Here is a 22,183-nt window from a genome sequence, read left to right on the forward strand (position 1 = left end):
CTAGAATTCTCTATTAGAGAATAGTTTGTGCTCTGAACACTTTTACTGAAACAAAATTGTATTGTTAAAGTTTCCAAAGCCTTTTAGAATAGTGATGACAGGATTCAAATGTATGGGGTGGAGTTTTCTATTACAGTTGGTTAAACATGTCTCCCTTTGCTTTTTATTGTATGTACTTTATAAATCTGATCAAATCCTTTACATTAACAGCAGACAGGGACCTGAGTCAGTATGACCAAGTGACAACCATGTGTTGATCAACTGCGACCCACTGATTACCTAAGGAAACCACTGAGAAGTGACTAGTGTAGAATTTTGTGAGCTGTAACTTCAAAGAAGGATCGGAGACACACCTCTAGTATGTGGGATTGCAGTTTCTTGGCTTCAAGAGCTAGAAATTGGCACCAATGGAACTGGTCTCTAGAAACTACTCTAAGTCCCAGCACTTGAGAGGATAGTTTTACTGAAGTGAACTTGACAGAATTGAGTAGCAACCACCTCCAAGTCCCTGTGGTGGGAGTTCAGCACTGAGTCTAGGAGCACACTTAAAATTACTTCAGTCCTGACAGCACTTAAAATATGTTTTATGGCAACAGTCAGGTGATGGAGCTTGACTGTAACAATGCAGTTCAAGAGACAAAACACTTGAGGCTTTTTTGAGAATTCCAACTCAGCAGCATCCTGGCACTACAAGCTGGAATGATCACTGCAAAACTTCTTGCTACTTGTAAATTTTTATGTGTGTAATTAATACAAATAAAACTGATGGTTTCCATTCACTTTTAAGGCAGTTGATCAGAGGCTAAGCAATGATTTTAAATTGCCTAAAGGGCCAAGACAAATGCACTTCTGTGGTATGGTTTCTCTCTCCACCTCTATAATGTGTGCATATATACACAGGGAATCTGGTCTGAAAGAAAGTTTTCCCAGAAGAAAGTTTCAGTCTGTGGAATTTAGGTTTCAAGAGTAAATTGTTAGCACATAAGACCCCTAACTAGCACAACTACTTCGTTCAGTTCTGCAGTACTGAAAGGACTGACTTTTGCCAAGCTCTTGCATAGACTTAAAGCTATTCAAAAAAACCCCAACAAACTATTTTCACCCACAAGATGAAACTGTAGAGATACTTTATTTTAAAACTCTTTTCTCCTGCATACATATAAATTTATTTTTAAAAAAGCCTGTTTTACAAATTATTAAAATGTGTATTTAAAAGTAAAAACACTGTTTCTAGCATTTTGCCCCTAGGGAAAAAATACCTAAACACAAATAATTCATGTGTGACTTCCTATTATTCAGCTATTTTCACAGCTTCTTTTTCTTCTTCTGTGGTTCGTTCTTGCTGCTTATCGCTGTAGACAGGTTTGCAGGCACATCATTTTCCAGTAGCTACAGTAAGAAAATTATTAGGAGTCAGAATGTTTAATTTTAGCTTATACTATCCTGATAAAACTTCTGTTTACTTGTATGGACCTTTTACAAACACTATAGAAAATTGTTAGTCATCTAACAGTGTCCATCATGTAACAATCACACTTGAATGCTCAAGTAAAAGCTAAGGGTAATCCAAGCAAAAGCCCTTCAAACTTGCCAGTAGGTTTTTTGCAACAGTCTATGCTGCCTTTCAGCTGTCTGCCATGCTGAAGCAAATAGGAAGGCACAGAGTATAAATGAGAGGTGAAAAGAGGTCTTAACCTAATGATTTTCAGTTTGGTTTTGGAACAATCACCACTGCAGTGTTTGCTGAAGTGCTGCTCCTGTCAAGCAGAGGCTCTGTCAGGGGGGACATGGCATAGCAAAATGCATTGAGCTTTGTTAGAAACTGTAAAAACTTTTGAAATAAGTGGAAAACAGACTTCTAAAGCAAGGAACAAGAAGAATGGAGAAAAGCCTGTATGCTTACAGAGAATGACTTGTCCCAAAGGAAAGGTCATCAAGATATATGCTCCACTTTGGGAATATGGAAATGAGTAGCATTCAAGCAGAGAAGAGTGAAGCAGGCTACAATGAAATACAGCTCATTTGAGTAGGGTTCATAGGACAACTGGACCAAGATCAGACCTATGAATACTCCTCTACAGTTGAACTCTATTGCAACTGGTAATGGCTCATTATGGAAAGTAACAGGCACTGTGGAAGCTTGATGGCAAGGAAGCTGATCACAAGGCCTTTCAGACCAGGTTATGAATTATGTGAAAGCAACAACAGCATACACCAATAGAAGAGTCATTTAGCTGTATTAGAGTAACACAGGCAGGTATGCTGTAATTAAACCCACTGCTGTTAAGTGGAAGGCTGTGGTTTTGGTCAGCTAATTAGGATGGCAATGATGATGACATAGTAAAGGAGTAGCGGAGAGGCTGTGAGAACAGGTAACACATTAACAATAAATTATCTTCGATGAGTAAATGTCACAAGAAGGCTCAAGACAGAGAGGTTTCTAGGTGCCAGTTTCTTGGAGCAAGTAGGCATGGGGTTCTCTAAAAAGAGAGAAGCAACTCTTGCCTGAGAACCCTGCTCAAGAGGTTACCCACAGAACCATCCCTGTAGTACTGATTTAGCATACTCACTCAAAATGCAGCACCATGGCAGAATTAAAAAACACACCAAACCTTAAAATGCATTACATAGACAATAAGGAATTTAACAAAGATTTTATAAAGGGCATTGCAAAAAGGTAAAATGCTTTCAGGAGCAAGATAGGAGTTTAAAAAGACTTGGGAGTAAGAGTATGCCATTTATCAATAGAATTTCAAGAGAACAGTTTAAAAAAGTCAGTATTACAAGTCAACAGACATCCTTTAAGTGAAAACCTTGTCCAAATGAAGAAATAAGTGCAGAATTAAGATAAACAGACAAGCCCAAAAGGCTGAAGAACAACAATAAAAATTCTCAAAGTGAGAAGCAGGGAATTCTTCCTTACCTCTCCATCAATGAATGGCTTGACAACAGTAAAAGCCTAAAGCAGGCATGAAAAACAGGTAATCAGAGTATATTTGAAGCACTCAAGAAAATTAAGACCAACATCAAGAAAACTGCTATGAATGATAATAATGAAAAAAAAGTTTAGAACAAACTGGTAAGAACAACACTGTTCTGTTCTAAAAGCAACTGTAAAACCGTCAGCTAGCAACTGTTGGTGTGTATAAACTCACTGCTTAAAACCAGTCTTGATACTAGAAGGAAAGAAAGATGACGCGAAGTGTTCCCACAGAACACAACACAACACAGAAAATCTGGTATGTATCTTTATGTGTGTGTGATCTGGTATGAATCTATGGCACACTCACATTCTGAGTCATGCATGTGCTTCTGTTCCAGCTCAAAGAAATCATACAACAGAACTACAAAAACATAAACGTGATGAGGAAGATCAAAGACATGAAATAGTTTCCAGAAAAGCAAGAACCAACATAGTGGATAACAGAAGTATATGGAGTTGAGTGGCATGGGAATGGTGAACAGGAATAAAAGACTATTTTTCACAGTGTAGGAAATGTAGTATGTCATCAAGTAATAGTACTAGGCATCATGCTTCAAACAAATGAAAGGTTAAGTACTTTTTTTATGGTGAGCAGTGGAGCTCACTGGTAGAAGATACTATGGGAGTCAAAAGTGTAAGCTGGGAAAAGTGATTAAACAAATTCACAGAACAAAACTCTATCTACTGAACACAAAGATATGTACCCCTGGGTGAGACACTATTTAAGCTGTAAATTGCTGGAAGCTTGGAATGGACACAAAGGGAATGATCACTGTATGTGCATCTTACTCCTATATACTAATTCCTTACCAGGATGGAGGACTAACTAGTAACATGTTTAGGATGACAAAGTATTTCTGATTAACCAGTATGGCTGTTCCTGTACCAAGGGATAAGATAAAATTATAGTATTGGCTTCACTGCAGAACAAGGACCTTCACAGAAATTTAAGTACAAGAAGGGAAGGGGAAGGGAAAAGAAGAAGAAAAAAGATCAGCTTGTATTAGCCTTACTTTGTGACTATTTTCAATGAACAAAGCATGTCTGTTGGGGACTGGTGTCATTGCAGCAGGAGTGTCCCTGAGTTATACCCACGACAGCAGCTCTGACAAACACTAGCTGGTGAGCGCAAGCAGTGGGCAGCTCAGCATGTGAATGCACAGCAGGATGCAAGGGTACTTTCTACGACAAATTTTATTATCCCCTTTTTTAAAATCATGAGGATTGCCTTCAACTCAAGTTTGCAGAACAGCTCAAAGATCAGAACGGTTACATGTGTTTGGAAACAGATGGTTTCTCAGAAAAAAAGAAATAACAATGACTGTATAAACAAGGAACTACTGCTTATTTTGGGTTTTCTTTTTCCTCCATAATTATGGATACTGAATTACTGCAATCATCTGTTTACCACAAAAGTCAAATGTAACTTAATGAAAGTACACAACCTTGTAACAGCATGCAAAATACTCAGCAGGCCTGATGTGTGAGACCACATGAAAATCCCAGTGTCCCAGATGCACTAAGCAGGTAGAATTGAAGTCTTAAGACCAGAGAAACAGTTATTAGGACATTACAGTTCTTACAACATTATCCAGAGAGAATTTTTATATTGTGGAAGTTGTAAGAAAGGACTGCCATTTACAGCCAGCAATTATACAGAGTTTCCTTCTGAGCTACCCATCACAGTTAGACTGCAATTTACTGGAGCAAAAAGAAGATCCTACCGAGTTTTGGCAGATTTTCAAAGGGGAGATTTGATTACAGAACCGTGAAATTCAAAAGATATTACTTCAGCAAATCATCACCTTTCCCATCAGTGGAAATATCCCTGATGGGCCCAGAAGGAAAATTTAATTTAGAACCCTCTTGTTCTTTTCAACAGCCAGTGAAAGCAGACCTGTGTTTTATTGAGAGCAGATATGGAGCAATCACTACCATCTGCTGCTAAATAATTTTTTTCTTCTGCCTTAAATTTCAATTTTACCATATGCTGATTTTTTTTTAAGATTACTGAAGGATAATATGATTCTATGAATCACAAACCTTGTAGCTTACCTTTGGTTCTACCAATACCATCCGAATTTTCTGATGTTGGATGTTGGAAGCATCTAACATAATGTTCACTTTAACTTTATCAAATACATGTAATGTTGTGTCTTCCACAGTAAGTGATGGTACCTGAAAGTTCAAATTTTGTATAAATACTCACTGTATTTTGTATAAAAACTCACTGCTTACAATGTTTTTATAAAAATATTTTTGTAGGAAATTATTAATGTGTCAGTAAAAACGAACACAAATTACTGTCCCTAGTGTTCAGAATGTGGTATATACATTTTTGTGGTATTTACTCTGATAATTAGATAGTAGTAGTATCTATTACAGAAACCAATTTCTGTCAGAACCTGTTTATTTGGACTTAAAAAACCCACAGTATACTACAGATTAATAAACTTGCATTTAGAAAAGCCTCTCCTACCCTTCTAGATCCAACTACAATAGATTACAGTCATTCTGCTCAATTACCAAATCAAAAAATAAAGGCATTTAAAAACAAACCTTATAAAACATACCTCATTGTTGTAATCCAGTCTTGGTGTTGGTTTACCTTTTTCTTCGAAGAAGACTGTTCCTTCTAACCCATACTTGGGAATTAGAACCACAACTGCATTTTTTCTTACAAATAATATATATGCATCTTCATTGACTACTCCTTTGTTTTTGAAGAACAGCTGTAACAAAAGTAAAATACATGGATAAGAAAAAAAAAAAGGCACAAGTATGTTCTCTTTTGGATTGAAGTATACTGACTTAAAAAAATAAAAACATTTAAATACAAATCTATGCTTAGTTATAATTACACACTATGTAACAAAAGAAGATTAAAAAAATCCCATGAACGGTTTATAACATTACTATACTATTAAGCATTCACCGCATTTATAAAAAAGTAGTAAAAAGAATCCTCAAAATGCCATTATTCTATGGCAGAACCAGCTATGCAATGCTGACGCCTTTCCTCATAGGAGCAGCCTTTATACTTAATCATTCCTGCAGACTTGCTTGGTTTTGCTCTACAAAGCAAAACTCAATGTTCCCTCCCTTCCTTCAAAATCAACATGAATTGTCCATAGTTAATCCTCACATTTCAAAACTACTTACCTGTGTATGGAATGCAACAGATGCTCTTTGTGCGTACTGAGCCATTTTATGTCGGTAATTGAGATTTTTACACATATCTGCTAGTTTATGTTTATCTGTAAGTTCTGGGTAAGTACTGTCTGCTCCGATGGCCACTGCCAAAAGTCGATGTACTATAATGTCAGCATACCTGAAAAGATAAGATTTTATGACATATCAAAACATACTTAAAAAAATTAAATTCTAAATATAATTTGGTTTTTATGAATCTTATAGATCAAAAAGATTTTTTAATAATGATGGTCTACTGATAACTCACTGTATGAATTCAGAATCGCTCTTTGCTGATCAAAAATTAGTTCTGGCTCTGCAGAATGTATTATGCTATTTTCTAAGATAAATTCTTTACTAAATTCTACCAAGAGACCCTGTATTGTTGAATGTTTACAAAGAAGAAACTAAATTTTATTTTTGTATTGAAGAATGATATTTTGCCATGGCAGCTTAAGCCACTCCCTCTTCTCCTTCTGATGAACTAGACAAATTTAGCATGGAATGGTATTTCAGTGCCATTGATCTGCAAAGCATCATCGCACTTGAACTTATTGTTACACAACTTTTATTAGAATTTCAGCCAGGAACTTTGTCACACATCTGTTAGCAAACTAAAATTTACTACTGGGACTCCTAGAAGCTCCACAAGTTATCCACACAAATGCAGAGGAATTTTAATACACCTGTGAGATATTTCACTTGAAATGTTTCTAAGGAACAAAATATGATGAATTATTTTCCTCAAAATTTATATTTTGGTTAAAAGAAAAACGCCCCCTCATTTTCTAAGAGTTACAATTTCATTACAGTGCAAGAGCTACAGTAGCAAGTTTCAAATTTAGCAATGTTTTTATATCCTCAAAACTTTTTAAAACACAGCTTCCACCTGAAAAATGACTGGTTGAACTACCTCAGTCTCTGGTTGACTTCTATAATGCTAACTGATCCCAAAGTACATTTCTATGCCAGAGATACGCATTAGAGATGTATTTCTCTTAATTTTATCAGTCATTTTAAAACATTTTATTAGACCTTAGGAGTCATAGAGAATTAACCTGGGAGCTTACATGAAGACAGATCACCATCTAAAGCCACTGCTGTTTCAATTGAAATCTAAATCTGAGCAGAAACAGTATTTTGTTTTAAATGGACAACACCACAATTTAAAATGGAATTTCTTCACAAATAAATCACATATTGTTGTTATCTGAAACTTTCATAAAATAAAGGTACCTTCTAATAGGTGAGGTAAAGTGGGTATAAATAGGTGATGCTAAACCATAGTGATGAAAATCATTATCCATTCCAGAGCAGAAATAGACAGCTTGCATCATGCAGCGAGTGGCCAAAATTCGCAACAGTGTATTTAGATAGGGGAACGTAGAAGAGCCGGCTTTGTCTAATGATTCAGCTAAAGCCTTTGCTGAATCTGTCTTAATTTCCAAATTCTGACAGGAGGGAAGAAAGAAATAAAAAGTCAGGTATTACTAGCAAATATTAACAGAGTGTAAGAAATTTAACAGCTAATCTTAGCAACTGGAACAGATGTCACACCTAATAACCTAACAGAATGCCACTGTTACAAAACAAAAAATCCACCCATGCACAGGTCCCTCATTATTACTAGTGCTCTATGCAAAAAATGAAAAGCCAAGTCAGTAGCCTAGGAATTCAAAAAAGACATCCATTCAGAACTAAGAAACATTTTATGCTAACAAGTTGTTTATTTCCTTTTATGCAAAGGGTGGAAAAATCAATCAGAAGAGGTATGGAAAAAAAAAAAAGTATGCCACACAAAGATTCTCATCCAAGCACAACATAAGCAGTACCTGACATTTTACTTCCTCTACAAATTTATTAAAACTTTATTAAAACTTAATACTTGGCAAAGTGATTTGTAAAACTAGTACTGTATGACATTCCCTGATAATATGTGAAAATACATCATGCATTTTTAATTTCCAGTCACACAAAATAAGTTTCATCACATGATCAGTTGAATGTTATTTTCTTCATGTACACCACTGACAACAAAATATGATCTAGAGATATGTATTATGGTAAAATAATTGTGTATTTTAAAAAGTGTTACAAAAATATAGCATATTAATACCTAATTGTGATGGCTGTGTCAGAGTAGTGAAAAGCCACTTCGGTTGATTAAATGAACGTTTGTCTATTGTGATGGTTTTAAGCCCTGCTGGGACTGGAGAACACGTTGCCATTGTCCCTCCCCCACCCTCGGACACAAGAGTTAACAATACTAAACTCTTAAAGACTGATTTGCTTTCTTTACCTAAGAAAGTGTTTTAAAAGCACAAGATTTCTTCCTTTCATCTAGAGGTACAGTTATCTTGCTAGAAGTACCAACAGTTTCAAAGTGTAGCTGATACACTTTCAAAATACTGCTTTCCAACCCTTTTTCTTGGGTAAATGGCCCAAGAGAAAACACTTTTTTTTTTTTTTTTTAAACCCTTTTTTTTTTTTTTTTTTACAGTTAATTAACTTAACTAGCATGGTAAAAACTTGCCTTGGACTTTGCAGCCTTCACTAGGATGTCATAATTTGATGGGGGAGGAGCAGGGTGTTTCCGGAGCAAGGCAAACTCTGGGAACTCTTCATAAATTTTTTGTGCTACAGAGACATTGGCAAGCAACATGAACTCTTCAACCATGGAATTTGTTTCTCTATCAACATAAAATATTTTATATTGTTAGAAAAGCATTAAACTATATATTTACTTTGAGTGTCTAATGAAAAAACATTCCACAATCGTAACAATATTATATAACGTTATCTACTGGTTTTGAACACTTAGACAACGAGGCCAACCTTTTTAAGACTAAACCCATAATATTTAAAATATTGAGTTAGAAGAAAAAAACCTAAAATATTCTAGAATAACAAATTAAGAAAAATGCTCCAAAAGACCAACAGATAAGCCTCTTGATTCTTACTAAGAGTACTGTTCAAATATTGTGCATATTGTTTGAAAGCAACATGTTGTGCACCATAACATGATGTCATGACTGTATACATACTGAAGTTTCTGTGCTAAAATCTACGCTAAGTAGTATGAAAGTATTTTATCTTCAAAAACTGAATCAGTAGCTGCATTTCTAGAACTCAGTAAGATTATATGTATTACTTTGCACATGTTAAGGTTTCAGTAATCTGTAGCTCTAAACTCTACTTTCTCTCCTTTGTTAATACCAGTAGAAGAAGAGTATCAGAGAAGCCAGTGGGATGTAGAGTTTGGACCTTAGTGATCCTTTGAAATGGTAGTAAAGACTTAAATTAACATATGAAGCATACAGTTCAAAACTTGCTTCATAAATAGTGTAGTAGAATACAGGGGAGTTCTGTTTTCTAGGATCAGCTTGCCCAGAGACGTGGTGGATGCCCTATCATTGGAAGCGTCCAAGGCCAGGCTGGACGAGGCTTTGAGCAACCTGATCTAGTGAAAAGTGTTCGTGACCATGGAAGGAGGCTTTGGACTAGATGATCTTTAAAAGTCCCTTCCAACTCACATTGTTCTGTAAGTCTGTGATTGGCCTGCACTATTATAAGAATTTTGTATACTATTAACTAAATGTTGCTACTTAAACATGTCTTTAATGCTATCCCTGCCCCAAATTAACTATTTGAGGGAAATAAAGCACATACTTGAGCTCCTTAGTCTGCAGATCAATAGGATCATGAGTTTCACTGTCCATGTGGAAACGAACTTCTGGTGAGGAAAGCGTTAAGGCTCTGGAAGACAGAAAGAGATGTTAAATTACAGTAAAGCAGACACAGCAGCTGAGTTCCAAGCCCGTACACAACATCTGGGTTTATCATGAAACTGTAATTTAGAATTAGCAGAAATTTAAAAATTAGTAGAAATTAAAAATTAAATTGTGGAATTTATGTTCAAATTAGCAGAAATTATGATGCTGACACATCAAGAGTAGCTCCTAAGTTTTCAAATGCTACTCTTTTGGTTGTGTTTTTATAATAAGAGATCCATATAGATTGATCTTGTAAAGGAAAATTTAACATCCTCAGTTTATATTTTCAGGGAAATGAAGATAGGCATTTTATGCAAATCAAAATGCCAAAATACTTCTCTTCCAAAAGATTTCCACTGGAAAAATGGACAGAGAGGACCATTATACAGTTTGACAGCAAAAAATAGCCAGGAAAAAAAACAGGGACATCACACGGTTTACCCATTATCAATTCTTCTCTTCCTCAGAATTTTTGCTAATTTATTTAGTCCACGTAGGCTGGTAGTGATCTCATCATTCATAGTTGCTGAATCAATTCTCATCTGTGCTTCAGCATATGTAAGAGAAGCCTTGAAGAGGTTAAAAAAAAAAAAAAGACATGGTGATACATAATTGAATACTGAAAAGAAAAACACAGTTTTATCTTGCAGAAACTGCAGTTTGCTGTCAAAATTGGCTCACAGTAGTGGAAAACTTTACATTCAACACCTAAATTCTCATTCTGTCATTCTCAAAGACTAATGGACAAACCAGGACAGATGTATGCAAGATGTTAAGAAATATCAGGCACTTAAAAGTGGTTTTTTTTTATGCTGCACATAATTGTATTTTATACATTAGAGGTCTAATAAAATATATTGAACACCTACAGAGTCCACTGAATTTAACTGAAAATTATGATTAATTGGTATATACCAACCATATGCAGTATCTCAATACATTTATACTTTTTAAATTAAATAGCACAAAGTAACTGGACAAAAACCATTGCATCCTCAGAGGTTTAAATTAACAGAGCAGAATCAAACATGCCTTTATTTTTAGGATTTAAGCATTATTTTCTAATTCTAAGAAAATACAAAACAATAAACAGAAAGAAGAAAACTTCATTATCAAGTCTGTTGATCATTGGTTTTATAAAAAGGTCTCCAGCTTTTTTCCAGAAGAGTAATAATATGTATGTGACTAACCTTGGAATTAATAATACTCTTTGTAAATCTGGTTTTCAGAATTTCAGCCTTATGATTCATCTCCCATATACACGAAAATGCAAGTCTAAGAGAGAGAAGGGGAGGAAATCTGTTAAAGTCCACATATAAACATCTGGAGTTCCTTGTCAGGATCAAAGTATGTATCATATACATATACCTGTCCACATTAGATCTCAGGGAGCATAAATTGGAACTAAGTAACTCTGGAACCATATCAATCCTCTGCAAAATAGAGAATAAAAATAATGACTAGCTATAAGTATGTATTTTAATTTCCCAATTTTTAGTATACTAAATTAAGCTTGGAAATAGTATCTATTTTTTTTGCTAAGAAAGCTCAGGTTTCTGAAAGCTACTACAGTGTAGCTTCATTCCAAGATCCATTTTAATTATCAGATTTTTATTAACAGTTAGTTCTGAAAAGAAATTGTGGTCTGTAAGAAATGTTAAAATAAACAGGACAGTTAGTACAGTTGTAATGAATACAAATAACAGAAAACAAGAGATTTAGCTATCACAAGTAAAAGCAATGGAGAAGACAAACAGGCCACTTCTGCAGTTTCAGATCAGTATTAAAACAGCACTCCAGTTTTGTAACTATTTTAATGCTTCAAACAGGAGTTGAAAGGTATATTCTGCAGATAATGGATTTAAAAAAGAAAAAATAATAATTCTCCCTCTTGCTGGGCTGAATGACAGAAAACACCTTCATTTTGATAGTCTTAGGCAAATTAAGTGCAGCCTGAAGGAATCTTTCCCCCCCCCTTTGTTTAGAGACAATGTCTCTACTCTAAAGAATTAAAAGAGGAAAGCAATGAAAATCCAACTGCTTAATTGTACAAAAAGCTATAGAAAACAATTACTTTTTCACACAGATATACTGTTGTTCCTCTTCTTACTGACTCTTCATCCAAAGCATTTCCTGGACGAATAAAATGACTGACATCTGCAATATGTACACCAACCTAAAAAAAAGCATCACATTATGCACTTACAAAACATAGTTCTCAACATGAAAGAAACTTTCTCAAGCTTTTATTTATAATCCAATTTACCCATTCCCAGTTCCCTTCAGCAGCTCCTATGTTTAGTAATAGGAATAATTAAAACCTATCATACCAATATTAAAAAAATGAATAGTTGCTGCAATTATACAAAATAAGGGCATGTGTACATTTAGTGGAAAATTATATTCATTACCAATGAAATTCTTCTTGCCTGGGGGCTCAAATAACCCCTTTTGTTTTCTTCAAGGCTCACTGCAAATCTGATTGCTAGACCTTCCATTTTGGTGCACCCTGCTATTACAATTACAAATTAATTTATAAAAAAGAAAACCTGACTAAACCAGATATAAGTGGGTAGAGATCTGGTGTTAAGCCTGTAGCTTTTTTATGCCCTTTTTTTTTAAAAAAAAAAAATAATAATTCCTTAGGCATTGCAGCAATAGCTTCACTTTTTCTACTGACAGTTCCTTACCCGAGCTGTAGATATCCATGTTTATACTTAGCTAAAGCAATAAATTCTATGTTAATTTCCCATGCCAAAAGAGCAGAAAGCAGAGTGAATTTAGAAGACATTAAATTCCCACTTCTGACACTGATGTAATGCAAATCAACTCTTTCTTTATTATGATCTTGCAGTTTGTGCAAACGCCATTAATTTCTTTTACAACAGATCTGGAGCTTTGCTCATGTCATTATCATTACTGCACTGTTATAAAATAAAGGAAGAAGTAAATAAATAACTGCCCTGATTAAAAAAAAAAAAAAAAGAGACAATACCTCTATATTTCCGTTTTCTACTTCTCTACAATGTAATGCATCATCAATATCTGTACAACCAGGAGGATCAACACTACAAACATACAGATGCCTTAAGTCCTCCCTGTATTTCATATCCTGAAATTTAAAAACAAAACAAAAAAGTTGTTTTCAAGACCTTCCATATCAACATAAAAAATGACCATTTGAGAAAGGCACTTTGCATAAGATTTTCCAAAGCAACCAAGTATTTTCAGAGTGGGTTTTTTTTTTAGGACAAGGTTTGCAGAAATATTTATTTATAAGATCAAAACAGATATGCAGAAACTACAGCGATAGAAAAAATAAAGTCAGATGACTGAAATTGGTTTTGTTTTACATCAGACAGTAAGAGAAACAGAAAACGAGCACAATCTTTTCATGCTCTTAGAATGAGCAGGACCAGAAATCAAGATTTTAAGTGAAATTCTGATTGATGTCCTGATGGACATGTTGTTTAGGATAACCATAGTTTTGTAAGGCTTAGACATCTGGACGGTTGAAAGGAACTGCACACTTTCTGAGTATCTACCTTTGTACAATGGCTACAAAAGTATCTTAGGTATCTTAGACTACAAAACTGACTTAGAGAGCTAATTTACACAAAGGTCTCTCCTTCAGTTTCCACACTCGGAAGAGAAGGTAATAAATTAAAGTAGCCCAACTTAAAGAAACTAAAATACGCAACACACACAAAAAATGCCCACTCAGCCCAGCCCAAAACCACATTATGTTCACATTGTTCCCTAATGACATTTTCCCACACATTCTAAAGCAACCATTTCCTATATTTAAGCTACTGAGGAGAACCTGGAATTGACTAACAGCATTTAAATGGAGCAATTCCAAAAACACTGATTTCTCTTTCTCTAACTACTTTATTGGATTATAGCAGAAATATATTAAAAGGTTCCTCTCCTCAGATTATTTTATTGATGACACAGGCTACCACATTTGGTTACAAAGGTATTTAGCAAGAGGAAAAACTCTTAGGGATGATGTCACAATTATTTGTAGTTCTCTTGTTGGCAAAAAAAAAAAAAAGAAAGAAAACTTTATTTTTTAAATGAAACCTGCAATATGTTTTTTATCATAAAATGTCTACCCTTAACAAACATAGTTTTAGCCAAACCCCAAAAACTTGCAGAGACCTTGTTTCCATAGGAAATCCAGCTGAAAGCTCACCCTAAACCAAAATGGTTTTGGACAACATTTCTCCTCTATTTTTGGTGCACTGAGATATCCAAGAATGTCATGGTTTGATTTGAAGGAGAAGGCACGGTAATTATTACAATAATTTTAAAATTATTACCTGTTCTGTAATGCTCCATGGCATTTTTGGTAGGAAACTAAGGACAACCTGGGAAAAAGGCTGATGAGGGACATCATGTTCAAGTAGAAGAACTTCTGTCTCAGTCTCTTTATCTCCAGCACTTCCCAAGTTCTTTACAAAGTGACCCTGAGGGAGAAACAATATACATACAAATATATACACACATGCACATCAAGCAATACTGTTTGATCAAAATAAGTATTTGAGACAATTATCCCATAGGTTTTTAATATATATTGAACTACACATTACTGACTAATCTTTGGTTTTTCAGTTAACTTTCTCATCTTTAAGAAAGAAATTTAATTTCAAACAGTTAATTGATTCAGTAAGTCTGAACTACATACACCCCCCTCTTTTCCTAGAACACCACTAAATTCTCCACAGTTTAACACTGCAAAATTTGTAAAGTGGCAATTCAGTTTTGTAAGAAATAAGAAAACATTGCTGCATAAGCAGCAAACGTAGTAAGGTCTAATTTCTCTGGGGTTCATGTTATGCCACACATCCCACTCCCTAATACCTCATCAACTCTACTTCCTCCCTCATGTCTTTCATCTTCTGTAGTAATGCTGTCTTTGTCTTAACACTCCTTCCATATATTCTAAAGTTCCTTCATTTCTCTAAACTTGCATGAGACACCTGTGTTCTTGTTCAGCACAAACTATGCATTCCTACACAATGGCCAACAGAAGCCTCTTCAAAACCTAGTTAAGTGTTCAACAAAAAGCTACTGTCCTTAATTTCTCTTAAAGCCTGATGTTTATTTACAAAGAATAAAGAACTTAATTGACTAACTCAGCCCCACCAGCACTTTGACTAAATTTGGCCAATGTGTTTAAAACTACTTGCCAGGACAGTGATCAGTGTGTGGATGAGAAAATTCACAGTGAATTCCCATTTCTAGGAACACATGACCAAAACAAGGTAGTCCCTGGTTAGTCTAAATAAAGAAAGCACTTTAGTTAGCACATGTATGTTCACTGCAGAACCTGAGGAGTAGTCTTTTTAAGTATGATAACACATACCTGGTTTGGGGGGTAAGAGTAAACTAAATCATTTAAGGAATTCCTTAATTTGCATCATCAAATGGCACTCAAAACTCTTATCAACACTTTTTGAAGTTACTCAGCATTGCAGATAATAAATGTGTCTTAATACATAAAACTCAGATAGACAGGTCAGAAGAAAATGCTTAAACTTACATTAGGATACCTGGAATTCCTGGGCCAGCCATCAATAGCAACAATTATTCTTTGTCCTTCCAATGTATCTGCTTGTCTTGTTTCTATTCGAATGCGAGGAATTCTGCGATCAGCTGGTGTAAACAAATGGCGCCTTGCCTTTTAACAGTCAAAAAAAGAGGAACAAATAATTTCCAATTTAAAAAAAAAAAAAAAAAAAAAAAAAAAAAAATCTGCATTTACAGTATCCGGATTATTTCCTTACCTCTTTGATCTGTGATTTGGAAAGCATGCCACAAAACGGTCGCCAGTTTCGTTTTATAATGCCCACTACTTTTCCGGTAGGTCTCAGCATGTCCTTGTTAACAGAAGTCTTCAGCTAGTAGAACACACAGGGGTTAAAAATACAAAACTGAACTCACGTTAACATGTTTGATGACAGCATGTATCTTCAACCTTGGTGGTAACATCTTCCGCATCACTCTAATACCGTAAATTCTATATGACTTCATAAACAGAACTATGCCTCCCTGTGCTTTGCATCACTTTTAATAGTTTTAGTATGTGACATGACACCTTCATTGTGGGTATTTTTTTTAATGGGTGTTTTTTTTAATGGGCATCATTTCAGAAAAACAAAGAACAGCAGAAAAAGACCATGAAGAAATACTGTCTTGTCCCACCATCTGTTTACTCCACAACCATCTCCGTTTTCTTTTACTTAATTTCTAGTGCTTTCATGTTGCTTTAAAATTATCCTAATTCTGAACATAATAATTAAAAGGAAATAATTGCCAAGGAATTCAGTGGGAAGATCATGTTTTTAAAGAAATGCAAGTATTTGCTGGACAGGGTATACATGTGTGTACACTGCTTGCACATTAATCAGAATTACCACAAGAAGCTAAAGAATATTTTACAAATGGTTCCACAAGTAAGCACTGCCTATAAAAGCTGACTGTCACTGCAATACACCGCTCGCTCCTATTCTAGCAAACCCTTATCTGCACACTGGTATGTAGCTTTACATTATTACCTGACTACCACTCAGTAACTTTCAAGTTTATTAACTTTAACAATGTAATGTGGGAATTTCTGATTGGGGTTAATTATAAAGTATCAATTTTATACATAATCACATATTTAATGCAACCGTAGGACTAAAATTAAGCTTTATAATTTCCACATTCACAACAGTATAAAAAGAACATATAAATCTGAAGGCTAACACTATCAGGGTACTGCAGATTTCACCTTTCTCAGTTTAAACGGTTAAGTAAAAAATTATTTATTTCATACAAGGTTTTCTTTTTCCTCTTCAATTTCAATGTCATCCTCATTCTGGCCATCATCTTGCAAGACCACTGAAGACAGTGCCACCCATTCATCTTTTGGCAACAATTCCACAGCTACAATATCTTCATGAACTGCTCGGTTTAAATGTTTCAGTCCCTGTATAATTATCTGTATTTTTTAGAAAACAAAATGAAAATGCAATTATTCATGATGATAGCAATAGAAGACCCAAATCAAAGCAGTGTAACAGAAGAATATACATGTATAACAGGCTCTGCACTCTAAAGAACATTATAAGGCATGGTTTGGGGTTTTTTTCCTCTTCCTAGATTTCTTTCAGTACTGAATCCTGAAATTATTTCATTTCCTGAAATTATTTTATCCTGATATTATTTCAGGATTCCAGTTGACTCCATAAAAATAAATAGGTTTCCCCAGACTTATTTTATTAAATCAGACAATTCTATTTTTGCAGTCAAGTGGATTCCACATACTACTGGGAAATAGGAATAAAAGAAATGGCCAGGGAAGCACCTCCAGCTGTCACCACAAATAGAGAGGTAGGAGGCAACTGCCACAGCGTCTGTACAACTGTACCAACAGAGAAACGAGCAGGCAGACAGATGGGTTAACTGTTTGGAGGGAAACACACCATCTACCCATTACCAGGCATGAAAACAGCACAGGAAGTAAAGCAAGAAAGCCCCATAGGGGCTCACCAGTTCTTCCAAAAACCAGCCTACAAACTTGTTTCTCTTTCACCATATATTTCAAACTAATTTAAAGAAGTTGTATATTGGAATTAATTGAAAAACTATTAACAACTAAGATTCAGCTTTATTTTACCAAATATTTTATCAAAGCACAAAGTGTAGTTTTAAAAACATTATTCTCTTTTCAATAGCCTATTTCAATAGAAATTATTCACATTTCAATAGTCTATATACATACAAATAAAACAAAAAAAAAGAAAAAACACAGAAGAGGAAAAATGACTATAATGATCCATATTAACAGATGTCACCATGAAAGAATTACATTTTAAGTCATTACTGAGGCAAGTTAAAGTTCACAGCATGAAGGCAAAATGAAAAACTCACCTCTTTGTTTTCTTCAGCATCCCCATGAACCCAAACAGTAGCTTCAAGATAATTATCTCTGCTTGCCCTGTATGTTCCTTGGAGGTAAAGTCCAGATTTTATTCCTTGCTGCAATTTGCTAAGAGGAATATGTTCTGGGAAAATTATTTTTCCACTTTCTATTTCTTTCTAAAAAAAAAAAAAAAACACCAAAAAAACAAAAACCCAGGGTTTTTTTATCCATGAACATTCTAACACCAAGCTCGGGAACATGACACATGAGTTCACAAACTATAAAACTGTAACTATGTGTAGGTATAAATATGCACAATAATGAAAAACTACTGTTAAGCGGTTATTTTTTAAATGAAGCATAAAAAGCCTTAAGAACATATAAACATGGCAATTCTAGGAATACTTCCTTTTCTTTTCCTGTTTGCCTGATGTTACTTAAAAAGATAATACACAAGTGACATACGATTTTATGCTGATTTAGATATACTAACTAAATATATACCTAGTGAAGAAAATACTAGCACAGTACTACACAGTAAAGAGTATGACAGTGTAACATATACCATAAGCTATATGAAACCTTAAGAAAATACATTACTGGGACTAAACTTTGGAACAGTCAGACAATTACTTAAAGCTGAATGAACTACAGCTAACAGCTGAGAAGATCAGCTGAGTCCTCCACTTTCTTCCCACTCCTGCAGTCCACTCCCTTCAGTTAGAAATCTGATTAAATTAACCTTGACATTTTTTTGGTGGTTAGTTTTCAGCTATGTCAGTCTTATGTGAAAACGTAAGTCTTGATTTAGATAAACACAAAGCACAAGGAAATAAAACAGCATGTAGCTCATCTCTGAACTGCAGCCTGAACTTATATCAACTTAACTGACCACAAAAATCAGGGCTTTTGATAGAAAATTCTTTTGATTGGTAAGTTAATATAAACTTTTGAATAACAGATACAAAGATCTAAATGGTTTGCAATACACACTTTTGTAATTTTCATTTTGTTTCCATTATTTCTAATAATGGAATTTCCATACACTTTCTTTAACTATTATTATTCTCACCTTCACATCAGTTATCTAAAGCAACTGGCTTTTCACAAATAACTAGATACCTACTAAAAGGCATATGAGCAGCAGTAAAAACAGCTGCAATATTTCCTTTCCTCATTTATCAAAAAGTTATATTGCCAAAATGGTGATAAAGTCCAGAGTCCTCATATTCTAAACTGATGCTAGTAGCCTGACATGCAGTGTCCAATAATATACTGCAAACCATTTGTGATTAATTTCTTTTATAAAAAGAAAATAAAAACATACCCCTTCATCAGATACACAAGCAAGACGATCTACGAGATCAGGATTAGCTGTCAAGCTTTTTATATACTCCTCACCTACAAAAAGCACACACATAAATGAGACGCAAGGGATTTAGATAGGAAGAGACCGCTGAGATTGTTTATCTGAGCAATAAATTAAACATACATGCTACTTCACTTACACGTATAAGCAGTTATTCCCTCCTCTAGAGCTTTCTCTTTATTAGTTCTGTCATTTGTTAAAAAGATAACTTGAATTTTCTCCTCAGCCTCTATTTTCTTCAAGTGTTCATTGTACCATTTAACTGCTACCCGAATGGCTCTGTCATTGCGGTCATTAGAAGATTCTCCTCTCCCCTGCTCTATGTATGTTTCTCTAAATAAATAAAAAAGAAAAGGCGGAGGTGGGAGAAACAAAACAAGACAAATTCCAACATCCATCCATACTTACAAAAATTTTTCAGACAAACAAGAACAAGGTTGTGAGGTCAAAAGAATCATTGCTGTACCAATTTTTATAGTATCTTATATCTTTATAATATCTTTTTATAACACTATAGGCCATTGAAGGGTCAGAAGACAGAATGGTAAAGAAAACCAGTAAGTGCTAATTTCTAATACAACCTTCTCACTGACAGTCGAAGAGGACTGCATTCAAGTTGCTAGAACTATGGATTCAAGATTCCCAAAACTATGATACTGCAGTATTGAAAACTACCTGTGAGCACAAATAAAGGCAAACCAATTGCATCTTCATTTCTTAGATCTTTCTGTCACTAACTGACTAACAGATTTTTGCATTCAGCTACAGAGTGAGCTGGCAATATTAATAAACCACTGGAATATGTTTAAAGGGGACACTAAAATGGAAAAGCATTATTATATTGCTCGAGTTAACAGGCTTGTCTATAAACTCTATTATAATCACCTTTTCATAATATATATGCTTATACTAATCATAAACCAGAAAAGCTCTTGGAACATACAACTATTTCCCAAGAGGATTCCACAGAAGTATACAGTTGTATGTACCCCAGTCTAATTTTTTTACCTAGCTCACATGTTCCAGTTATGTCCAGTAAAAGAAACTGGGAAACAGAAGTACAACTTTGTAATACCCTATTCCACACCTTACCTATGATGTTCATTGGTGAAAGAATAGAAATGTTTTTCAGGGTTTTGAATCATGTCCCTGATTCGCTTGTACACTGGTGCACTCCGATTCCTGACTTCTTGTAAGACTGTCTGTAGCACGATGACATTCTTAATAACAGGATCTTCAAGTATATCAATCTGAGGAACAAAATGGAAATGAATCAAAATTGTTGTTTAATTCTAACCAATAACAGGACCTGAAATATTTGTTTGGCTAACGTGTGAAAAGCTAACATGAATAATGAATTGCACTGGTTCTGCATTTTCTACCCTTGGGAAACTGAACAATACATTAAGCTGCTTCCTCCAGCTTGTGGGCAAAAAGTTCAAACAGGATTTCACAGCCTCTTCATGACCCGAGTTTTGCTGGAGTCAAGATAACGACTTCTTCTGACTTCCACCAAATTCAGCCAGAACGTACGCAGGACCCCAATCAAATTTAAGGCCAGATGTACACTAGAAGTTTTGTTTATATAAAATGGGTTCTTGTAAATTATAATCTTCGTAAACAAGATACACCTATGCACAATCTAACAATAATCCAACATATTTTAAAGGCTGTCTGTCATATGTCTTTGTGAGCAACACAAACCATAAAATAGTACCTGACCACTGTTACACAGCTAACACGGACATGCCTGTGAATGTGTAAGGTTTAAGTTCTCAAAAACCAATCTCACTGTTCCGCTACAATTTTAATTTCCATAGATTCAAATCAACCAGACTTCTGTTAGCTGCTTTTCACCTTTTCAAAGACCTTTTCTTTTTCTTTAGGAAATTTGTTAAAAGTTTTTCAACACTTTTCTTTGTCAATTCCTGACAGCTATGCTGTGGCAAGAGAGACAAATGTACACCAAAAATCCATGCTCCTGTCAGGAGAAAAAGGTGAGTTTAATTTCTTAAGCTTGGGGCAAGGAACTGTGCAGACACATCTCCGAAAAGAGACAGCAGTAAGGCTCTAGAGGGCATGGCTAAAAGAATTAGAAACAATGCCAAGCTTCTCTGCACCTGATGTTTAGATGACCTAAAAGACTGAGAGCCATGTTCATAGGGCAAAAATCCAGTACTATTCTATGCACAAGCTGAACTACTAGGCGAAGTCTTACTACTGCAATCCTGTTCCATTTGCTAGGTATAACCTTTTCTTACTGTTACCAAGATTTACTAATCCCCACTGCTCCAGTTCATGGCAGCATAACCTGGTACAATCTCAGAGGGCTCTACAGCATGCATATACAAATTCTACCAACAAACACCAAGAAGTCCATGGTTAACAGACTGGAAACATGCCTTAACATTCTTAAGTATGGAAAAAAATCCATACTTACAACTTCTGGGATGAGTAACTGCTAAAACATGCAAATGTTGTGCCTCTCTCCCAAGTAATCCATATTCATTCTCCTTGCGTGACTTTTCAACCCATACCAGACTACAACAAACAAAAAACCTCGCTGTTCTTTATTACTAATGTTCAGGCGGCAAAACATAAAACTGGAGTTTAGTCTAAAACGCGACTAGACTCGGTGATGATGAATGTCTCCTCAGCAGTTGGCAGAGGAAGAAAAGACTACGCGTTCAGGGATCAAGCGGACACAACTGACAACGGGCAGACAGACCCCCAGCCCGATAGGGCACTTGCTAGGCGCGCCTCTCGAGGAACGATGCCTGAACCCCAGGCTTAAGTGGCGCGGGGTAACTCACACCCCCACAGGTTTCACCACAGGGAGCACGGCCGGGCTCAGAGGGAGGCGGCGGGCCCTGCCCAGCGCTCAGGCCTGTCTCCACCGAGGCGGCAGGCGGCGGCGCCGCAGGGGATGTCCTCGCGCAGGTAGTGCT

At 35.4% G+C, this 22,183-nt stretch overlaps 1 protein-coding gene across 1 annotated transcript; it reads right to left on the reverse strand.

Annotated features, from left to right (window-relative positions):
* Positions 1 to 57: 57 nt before the first annotated feature.
* Positions 58 to 20,515, reverse strand: DIS3 (DIS3 homolog, exosome endoribonuclease and 3'-5' exoribonuclease; the record flags this gene model as incomplete). Its single annotated transcript, XM_026867913.1, has 20 exons — positions 58 to 1,389; positions 5,039 to 5,161; positions 5,557 to 5,715; positions 6,146 to 6,314; positions 7,412 to 7,626; positions 8,709 to 8,865; positions 9,845 to 9,931; positions 10,390 to 10,517; positions 11,139 to 11,223; positions 11,317 to 11,381; positions 12,023 to 12,124; positions 12,944 to 13,060; positions 14,274 to 14,420; positions 15,500 to 15,637; positions 15,744 to 15,857; positions 16,778 to 16,942; positions 17,875 to 18,042; positions 19,194 to 19,267; positions 19,375 to 19,568; positions 20,328 to 20,515. Coding segments are annotated over 20 exons (2,679 nt in total), but the record flags the coding sequence as incomplete, so codon positions are not given.
* Between the last annotated feature and the right edge of the window lie 1,668 nt (positions 20,516 to 22,183).

The sequence above is a fragment of the Athene cunicularia genome (genome assembly GCF_003259725.1).
Source record: "Athene cunicularia isolate RWA chromosome 1 unlocalized genomic scaffold, athCun1 chr1_part1, whole genome shotgun sequence".
Classification (NCBI taxonomy): Eukaryota; Metazoa; Chordata; class Aves; order Strigiformes; family Strigidae; genus Athene; species Athene cunicularia.